At 31.5% G+C, this 10,343-nt stretch overlaps 1 protein-coding gene across 1 annotated transcript in view; it reads right to left on the reverse strand.

Moving 5' to 3' along the window:
• Positions 1 to 319: 319 nt before the first annotated feature.
• The window catches only part of LOC107455734 (trithorax group protein osa), a gene marked incomplete in the record, with an annotated part of 132,862 nt that continues 122,838 nt past the window's right edge, over positions 320 to 10,343 (reverse strand). The window contains 3 exon segments of the mRNA XM_043044854.2: positions 320 to 3,264; positions 5,787 to 6,001; positions 7,955 to 8,023. Of these exon segments, the coding sequence (XP_042900788.1) occupies positions 1,165 to 3,264; positions 5,787 to 6,001; positions 7,955 to 8,023 (2,384 nt within the window).

A 10,343-nucleotide genomic window follows, 5' to 3' on the forward strand; every position in this document is an offset into this window, starting at 1 on the left:
AATGTGAGTGGGGATTTTGTTACTAATTCAGATATTCGAAGCACCATAAAATTGGGGGAGGGAAATTCCATTTTAAACATTAGATTTTTCGGCTACCGAAATAGAATTTTTTTTAAAAAATAGTTAAAATCGTGACAAATTTTGTTCAATACCGAAATTCATGACTTTCCAGGTTCGCAAATATCCTGTTACTAACAAAATTCTTAGAATTTTTTAAAAAAATAGATTGATTCCCAGAAATTAAGTTCCCTAGATCAAGGGTCTCCCTTTTTATAGATACGATAAAGGTTAAAAAGAAAGAAAGAAAGAAAAAAAAGAGTATTTTATATGTACATTTATTTCAATGATGATTAGACATATACATAGTATAAAGCTCTTGCACTCATAAATATCAATATTAAAGAGCCGACAGAAATCCTGGACTGGAACCTTAACAAACTGCTTCCCATCAGCTTAAGACTGATTAAAAAACAATAGGTATTTGGCCAGTATCTTTTAAACCTAACATTCTTCCGACAGCTGTTCTTCCATGTAAAGTTTGATTTCTAAAGTGCTTTTCAGTAATAAAGATTTCTTTCTTTTTTTTTTTTAAAGGATGAAAAGTCACAATAAAATCTCAGAGACATTTCTTTTTATTTGTTTGTGCTTTATAATCATCTAGGCTGTACATTATTGTCCACTCATTTTCCTTTTTTTTTTTTTTGTATNTTTTTTTTTTTTTTTGTACAGTTACAATATGGAAATGAGGTTTTTTTCTAGTCTCAACTAAAAATTTTGTTTGTTTTATTTTAAACACATGATGCACCACATCAGGTAAATGGTGTGTAAATATCTACAATGCCTGATGCAATGTGTTGTTTTAACAGCTGTACAAAGATGAAACATTCACAAGCATTTTACATGCATGCTCTTTTTGAAATTGCTAACAGATTTTTTTGTAACGTGACTTTATATAAACAATGACATTCTCTATTAAATTCAGAGTCCTAAGTATGACTCCCCAGGAGGCATCTAATGAATCACAAAACAGAAATAAAATTTTCTTCACTTAAATAAATATTGCCAATGCACCAATCCCAAGCAAGTCCTTTTCAACAAATATTTGCACTATCTGACCATAGCTGATTTTTGAAACTGGTATTTTAAGAAGTGACATATAAATTATTACGTTGAGCCATCCTCTGCATTAGGAGATGGCACCACTTTCTCCCCACTGCTGTTGCTACTCGTCACATTGAGGGAGTCCTCCGCATCTTCCTGCGAGCATTCGAATAGAACATCGGCAATAATGGATGCTACGCCTTGATCTAATATTTGTGACATGACCAGTGCCAGCAGCCTTTGTTGGTGTTGTAAAAACAATGTTCGGTTGCTGGGTACCCTTGCGAGGCATCGGAGAGTGCCAGCAGCTCGCCTTACCATGTCCAGAGTGGTACCCATAAGCTCAGGATTCTCCCTGAGGGCATTAATCCCTTGTGCATTGGCCACCTGCAATGCACTTTGTTCCGCTTGTTCCACAAATGTTATGAGAAGAGGTATGCAAGTGCCCTGCAGTGCTATTGCCCTAGCCATACTGCTGTCAGCTTGTGACAAATTGGACAGAAGGACTACAGAGAACTCCCGCAACACTTGATCTTCGTTCCTACTCAACCATTTCGACAAGAGCGAGAAGAACCTGTCGATCCTTTCCCAGGGGGGTGTGGCCATCATGAGGTCGACATTGCTTTCTAGAACTGAAAGTTTGCTCAGAGCTTCCAGAGAGAGACGTTGAGGTGAGAGGACGGAGTGCGATGGCTGGGTGGGGAGTGGGTCTTGGGCATACGAAGAAGGACAAGTGACCCAATGCATAAGGCCATCTAAAATGGGAAAACTAATTTCTTCAGGGAAAGGAGCCAAGTCCAACTGACCCGCAATATTGGCTAGGGTGACTAGCGTATTTTCACGAATAATATGTAACATGTCCCACCACCATTCATGTTCAGTGTTCAGGCTGCTGCAGGAATCTGCAACAGAAGAGTTTTCACCTTCTTCTTCGCGGTCGTAGTGTCGCTGAGGAGGCTTGCGTGGAGAATGAACGTGGTGCAGTAGCAGAAGCCTGCCGAGCACAAGTAAGAAACCAGAATGTTTAGACATTTCAGTGTCATTTCCAGGCACAAATGACAAGTTCCTTAAGATGGATGACACACAAATGCACCTGCGCACGAGAGAATCTTGGGAATCACCTATTATACACAAAGATGGCTCATCTCTATTGTAAGATTCCTCCTCCAAGTCTTCTACAGCCCTCCGCTTCCTGCTAGGGGAAACCGGTCTTATTTTTGGAAAGCTATTGTCCGGATTGTCACAATTTTTATTTTTAGAAGAGTCTTTTGGGGGCGTAGATTCCTTGTCAATCACAGAATGAACGTTATCATTACATTTTGAGTCATTTGCCTCCGAAGGTGTAATTATACACGGGCTGCTCTCGTCTTCCTCAGTATCAGATCCACATTCTTTTTTACTATGTACAACACTTTCTCTTTGTTCTGTTTTGGCATCCTTACATTTATCTTTTAAAATTCTTACAAATCTCACACGTTTTTCAATATTTTCAAAATGTGTCTGTATATAACCGGTATATTCCCCTCCCCCATGTTGCCAATGGCTGCTTCCACTTATGAAACCCTCGTGCACATCCCACTTTTTATGAGGATCAAACAGAAACAGAGCCTCCTCTTCTTGAGTCCTTACAATTTTTTTGCAACGTGTTCTAAAAGTATAATTCGTCGTGTTTAAAATAGATGTTTTGTCATTACATAAAGTGTCTGATAAGGGTATGTCGTTCGATTCGACGTCCGACAGTTCGCTGTCTAACTCGTACCATTTCTTTTTTCGTTCCTTTTTCACTCCTTCGCCTGGATTCAGCATAAAGCCTACTTCCATGTCACCAACTAAATCAAATATTAGATTCAGGCACCTCCTGTAATGGTCCATTAGAACTTCTAGGAGCCCTTGCAGATGGTTGAGTCCAAAGTAAAGGACGGTGGCATCGTCATGAACCAAAATGGTGAGGACATCCAAGGCCCAGGTACTCTCTCCAAGTAACCCAGATTTGAGAGCCATCATAATTCTCCACGCATCAATGGGAATTATATCTTTGGAGAGGACCCGACGCCGTTTTGTGATGAGAGGAGTTACAGCTTCCACAGTGTCGGGAGGAAATATGACTTCTTTTCGTTGAGACTGACTGGAATATTGCGGTGGAGGCCCAACGCCATGAGGTTGCTGGGGAAAGAAGAAAAAAAAGATAATTGTAATTAGAAGATGAAAAACTTCTGTCAACACAAATTTTCAATTAAAACACTTCCGTATCGACTCTTGCCAACCCTTTTGTCACCATTGAAACAGTCGATAATCATTGATTTTTTTAATTTTCTACAAGAAAATATGTTGATTTTTATAATGCAGGGGTGATTGTGAGCTCAACTCAAAAATCCTGAAAATTCTTGAGTAAAATCATTCATGACCCATTTCAAAAAATTTGTCTTTATAAATTTAAACCATAGCTATTTTCAAAACATGAAATTCTAAAGAAATTATATGCAGTATAATATAAATGAATAATTACTTATAAGTTTACTGTCATTTCACATTTATTATTCTATCAGAAAAAAATATTTACAAATAAACGAGATGCCAAGTATAAATTTTAGTTCTAATATTTTTAAATAAAATATTCAAGAATTTTTATACATAAATGTTCTTGACTACCATTTAACAGGACTTGACTAGAGTTAAAGCTTAAAATGCTGTGAATTCACATGTCAAATTGATTGTATGACAATTGATTGTATTAAAATAAACAATTATCATATAATCAATTTTAGGTGATATAATAATAAATAGTCTAATAATAATAGTATTGATATGAGTATTAGACTATTTATTATTATGAGAATTGCTTATATTAAAATTGATGTGGCAAAACTACATATGCTGTGATAAGATGGATTTTTTGATATTTACAGTAACAAACAAAAACCTAAAGGCAGCTTGAAGCCACCTAAATGAGTATCAACTAGTATCGAAAGACGACTGAATAGTTACTAACATAAAAGTTGATAATTTTCTGGATTTTTTTTTTTTTAAAGTTCAAGTTACTACAGTATTCATTCCAAATGGTTCAAAATATAAGAAAATTTCAGGAGAATGTTTAATTATATCAACATTACTGCATTAATTATGATCAAATTTATTTCTATTTTTAAAAAAAGAATCATTTCCTGTTATCATGTTAAATAGAAATATCATGGTATCAAGACTTAGTGCAAACAAGCATTTTTTAAATATTAAAAACAGTATTTAAACAATAAAAAATTTAAAGCATTTGATACAATACAAGCTGAAAAAAAAAAAGACATTCATTCAAGTAAATTAAATAAAACCAGTTATAAATGGAAAAATAAGTTTGTATAAGTTGCCTAAAATACAACACTATTTACTGATGAAATGTAATCACACCTATCTTATGCAATCAAAATGCTGATTGAATAAATCAATAGCAAATAAAAAAGAACTATCTAGTTAATTATTTAATAACAGTGTTTCATTATGTAGCATTTGAAAAGTTTGATTAAAAATATTTCAGATCAGTGGCACTCATTGAAAGAAAAAGTTAGCATTCAAAAGTAGGAAAAAATTCAAAACATTTCAAGAAGAACTGAAAACGTACAGATATATATTATATAAATGAATGAATATAGATTATATATATTTAAATGAATCATTTTGTTGTCTGTTTTTACTTGACTGATTCTTTTTAACAAGAAATCTGTTAGAATAAAATTTCTGTTTTACTATAAGGGAAGAACTTGTTAGGAAATATGAACAAAACAAAGTTATGTTTCTTAATTAAAAAAATTAAGGCAAAATTTTTTTTTCTTTCCTAATCAGTACAGTAAAGTCATTATTTTAGAGTATACAGAAGTTTGCTTTCAAATACATATACAAAAGAGTAAAAGATGTTTATAACGCAAATCTTGAAACGAAAGCCTTTGTGTTTCATAGAGGTAGATGGTAGATACTTTATTTACGTCGTACTAGAGCTGCACAATGAGCTATTGGTGATGGTGTGAGAAACATCCCTGAGGATGATCCGAGGACATGCCATTGTAATTTTTCGATCTTCTGCAGAGGGGATGGCACCCCTGCTTTGGTAGCTCAACAATCTGCACACAAAGTCAGGCATTTTACGGTGTAACAGTTTAACAAGGACCGATACCATGCACCCTCGTTTGTATGCAGGCTGATTAATGTGGTCATCCCCCCGCTTACTGACTGCAGTCAGTGATGCTTGATTTCGGTGTTCAACAGGAAAACGTGCCTTTTATGATCAATCCACAATGGGACTTGTGTTTCATAGAATATTGCATTATATAGATCATTTTACATATTTTTAAATTTACCTACAAAACATGGCAATATTAGTCTGAAACAAATCTTAAACAATCGATTTCTAAATAATACATTTTAACAGAAATGTGCATTTGGTATTTATCATTTACAAATACAAAAAATAGAGCATTTGATATAATAACGAGAGAAAAAAAATTCAATTTTGGTTTATTAAACTTTTGAAAAAGTGGTATTTTAACAAATATTAAAAATCAATAACAAAAGGTTAATTTCTTAAACTCCTTAGACGCAACTTTCATTGTTTACACCCACAAACTTATTGTGGTTATGCGGTGTTGAGTTACATGGATTTTCTACATAACATTTACATGCAATAAAATATTATAGAATACCTGTATTTTATTAGGAGGAAAGCCCCGCGACATCATTTTTGGTCCCATTGGAGGACCCATATGATGTGGATAAGGCTCTGTTTGGGGACCACTAAAACGTGACCAACCTCTAGGTTGAGGAGCCTCTCCATGTCTTGACATGTCCCAATTGTCGCGCTGACCAGGGGAATACTGATTCTGACTTGATGAGTAGGGTCGATTATCCCGAGGCCAACCTAAATAAATACAAAACAATTACTTCAAGATAACAAATATATTGAGTAGTAGTTACATTACAACAGCAGGACATAAGAGTGCTCTCGCCTCCCATAAGACAACCCAGGTTCAAATGCCAGCGGTGGTTGCTAATAAGAATTTTGCTCCTCGTTTGCACTGACCACAGTGCTGACATAAAAATATAAACAGATCACAGATTAGAATCCCCTTGCTGGCAGGGTAACTGTTGAAGGTTTTTGTCTTTTCTTCTCTATGTGACGCAAACACACAGTTAGATTTTCTTTTATTTATTTACTTAAAATAATAAAGTTGTATTGACTAATGGTCAAATGGGATTAATAAATGTAAAAGTAAATGTCAGTTATTTTTTATATTTATTAATACTTACTTTCTTGAAAATAAAATCGACTAAAGATTTATTGGTTTATAAATATTACTCGCTATCTAACAAATTATCAAACAAACAATTATTAAAAGAATTTTAAGGGGGAAAAAATACTATATTTAATAGCACAATTGTTAAATTATTGAAAAGCATCAAGACATTGCTTAACTTTTCATTTAATAAAAAAAAAGTTTTTTTAATTAATATCAAAGTTTTTTTTAAAAAAATAACAGAAACTTTGTTTTAATTTTCGCAAAAGTAAAAAAAAAAAAAAGGCTANAAATATTACTCGCTATCTAACAAATTATCAAACAAACAATTATTAAAAGAATTTTAAGGGGGAAAAAATACTATATTTAATAGCACAATTGTTAAATTATTGAAAAGCATCAAGACATTGCTTAACTTTTCATTTAATAAAAAAAAAGTTTTTTTTAATTAATATCAGTTTTTTTAAAAAAAATAACAGAAACTTTGTTTTAATTTTCGCAAAAGTAAAAAAAAAAAAAAAAAAAAAAAAAAAAAAAAAAAAAAAAAAAAAAAAAAANATTTTTTTTAATTAAATACGACTGAAGATTTATTGGTTTAAAAATAATCAAATTCTACCATTATTATACTTACATGCATGAAAAAAATTTAAAAAAAAAAACTATCTTAGTGTAGCAAAGTATTAATTACTTAAATACAAAATACCCCTATTAAATTTATTGTTTATAATGAAAAACAATGATTAAAAAAAATCAATGAAAAATCCTTTATATTATTCATAATTTCTTTTCACTAATAGATTTTAGTTAAAAACAAAAATTTAAGATACCAGCGATTACGCATAGATTGCAAAGTAACAGTAGGTTTACTAAAACTAATTGACAAGAAACGTTAAATCCAGACTGACAAAAAAAAAGAAAAAAAACTATACGAAATAATGCTCAACGATTACTAATTCAGGATGCATAATCAAATTATTCAACAAAAATAACCACCTTTAAGCACTTTTTAAAAACGCAATGAATCCTGTAATTAGCAAAAGTATCACTAAAAACAATTTACAAGGAGCGTTAAATCCCAGCGAAACAAAATGCATGTTGATCGCAGAATAACGTTATGAAGGCTTCTTGAGCACAGCCCCCATTAAACTCAAGTCAATCTTTGCAGATTTCATAATTAACATAAAGGCTAAGCTGATTAATAAGACTAAAAATATCAGACAGATAAGAAATGGTTGGAGTCTTTTCAAGGTAATGAGCCTAAAAAAATATATCAAATCGATTAAAAGCTACTGAAGGGCAGGTGTGTTTAAAATAGATGACATGTTTGAAAAAAAAAAGCTGAATTTTTTAATTAGCCCGCTAAGATCTGTGGTGACTCAATAGATAGAGCGCTCGCCTTTTGATGAGAATTAAACCTGCACTATACTTTCATGACAATTTATTAATTAAAATATATTAAATCTGTTATAAGATTTTGAAATGACAGTAAGAAGATTTATACTTTTGTAAGTCTTAATGATTTTTATACTGGCTAAAAGAACAAAAAGAGGATGGAAAAGATAAAAATTATTTCTGACCTTGTTGAGGAGGACCAGGAGCCTGAGGTGGAACACCATGTGTTGGACGATAAGGATATTGACCACGATCTACAAAATGCAAAAAATTTAATTTCGGCCTTATCTTTTGGGTTGTGACAATCTTTATAAATAACAAGACTGAACAAGGAAAAATGAAAACCCTTACTTCAATAATGAAAGTTTAAAAAATATAACAATTGTATACATGATTTAAAATATACATTTTTAGATAATTAAAAAATGATGATTAGTAATGATTATATTTTGTTTGAATATTTTATTTAAAAGTTTTCCTTCAACCTCAACCAAAAAACTAAATATTTCCTTTAAATTTGAAATTAGGCTCTATATACCTTTACTATTTATAATTTTGGAAAAAAAAATATGATGAATTTGAACTTAAATATTTTACTTTTTATAAAAATAAATTAGTAGACGATCTCTTATTTCAATTTTTAAGAGGTCTTTGATGATTTTATTCCTCATTTCATCAACAAATCTTATTGTACATGGTTTTACTCTCTTTGCTAAAATTGCACATAAGTAGAGAACCTCTTACTTAATATTTTTCAAAGTTTGCAATTGTAAAATGGTAGATTGATATACAATCAAACCTGATTTTGCGCAGTCTTTTTTTTTTTTTTTTTTTTGGAATATAGGTTAATCTAATAGGTTAATCTAATCTGAACATAACTGACAACGATATATATAAAAAAAAGTCGGTTTTATCGGCCATTTAGTTCTTTGACCTGCATTTCATAAGCTATTTACTTTACATAAGTATTGAATTCTATAATCACATCATTTAATTGTTGAATGTGCAAGAATTTCCATGCAAATAAATGAAAGGCGCAAGTAGTATATTTAGAATTGCCACTCAAATTAGGGGGGACTGTGTAAATGTGTGATAACTAATACTAGTTTCAATTGCTGGAAAAAACTTAGAGAAATAAAGGACAGTTCGACATACATAAAAAGATAATACAGCAAATGAAATAGTATATAGCTGAACTATCTATAAATAATCCCTAATTAGCACTTTGAGAGGTCAACATTTTGTAAGAGAAGAAATAAAAATTCCCTGTATTTTCCCAGTTTATAAGGAAAAATTCAAAATTCCCTGTATTTTCCAGGTTTTTCCTATCCTCCCTGTGGAGTAGCAACCCCTATATTGCAAAGAAAATCTGAGGAAAAAAATCCTTATGTTTTTCCTGTACATACAGATATATTAAGAGGAAACACAATAATTACAGTGCTCTTGTGTGAGCTACATTGGGCTAACTATATTTATTAGTTTCAATTGCTGGAAAAACTTAAAGAAAAAAAAAAGGAGCAACTGAACATACTTTAATAGTTCTGCAGCAAATGAAATAGTTTAGTATAGCTGAAACATCATGCTTAAATATTCCACGGATTAAATCCACAGTGACTAAAATTCCCTGTATTTTCCAGGTTTTCCATAGTCTCCCTGTGGAGTGGCAACAAATACTTACATATAAACATAAACCCACAAAACATCCGGAGTTTAAAAAAACTGATTTGAAAATATTCTTTCATAATGGGAAAATAATATCACTAGCAGTGGTTTAAGAAACACAAGTTTGCAATACAGCAAGCAGAGAAAAAAGTCACAGTCATTTCAAGAAATTATAAATTATACCCTTACTACAAATGTAACAGTTAATATACCTCAAGCTAATCATCATGTTTAAAGTTTTTAATTCCATCGAATCTGAGGTTTTCTAAAGTGGATCAGAAAAACAAGATTTTTGATTTCCTTCATATTTTACAAGTTCAAATTGCATTTACATTTATTTCTTAGCAAATATGAAACCTATTTGTTCTTTCACTGTTTACAACTTTAACTTGGTGACTATTTATGCAAAAATATATAAAGTAAAAGATATTTCAATAGTATGATTTTTGGAAACAAAAGTTCACATATATAAGAAATAGCGTAATCAAGAAATAATGTGCATGATTAGAAAAAAAGAAATATTTCACTAAATTATAATTCTTTACCTATTTAACAATAAAACGCAAATGTGTAAAATACATACACATTACGACCATTGCACAATTTATTTGAATACAGCAACAGATATAGGGACTTATACAGTCCTTGGTCATATTACAGTAGGGAACCGATTATCCGGAACGGTCGGGACCATCGCTATTCCGGATAACTGATTTTTCCGGTTTTCTGAATCGCTACAAAAAGCCGTTTTTTTTTATTGTTAAACACAACTTAAAAAAAAAAAAAAAATTGGAAATAATCTTAAAAATAAGAAAAAACGCTGAAGTAATACACTAATGATTATTTCCAAATGATGGTAAGGTAAACATCGTTAAAAAAAGAAAGAAAAATCGTAAAATCTTATGAGGAAAA

The sequence above is a fragment of the Parasteatoda tepidariorum genome, chromosome 2 (genome assembly GCF_043381705.1).
Source record: "Parasteatoda tepidariorum isolate YZ-2023 chromosome 2, CAS_Ptep_4.0, whole genome shotgun sequence".
Classification (NCBI taxonomy): domain Eukaryota; kingdom Metazoa; phylum Arthropoda; class Arachnida; order Araneae; family Theridiidae; genus Parasteatoda; species Parasteatoda tepidariorum.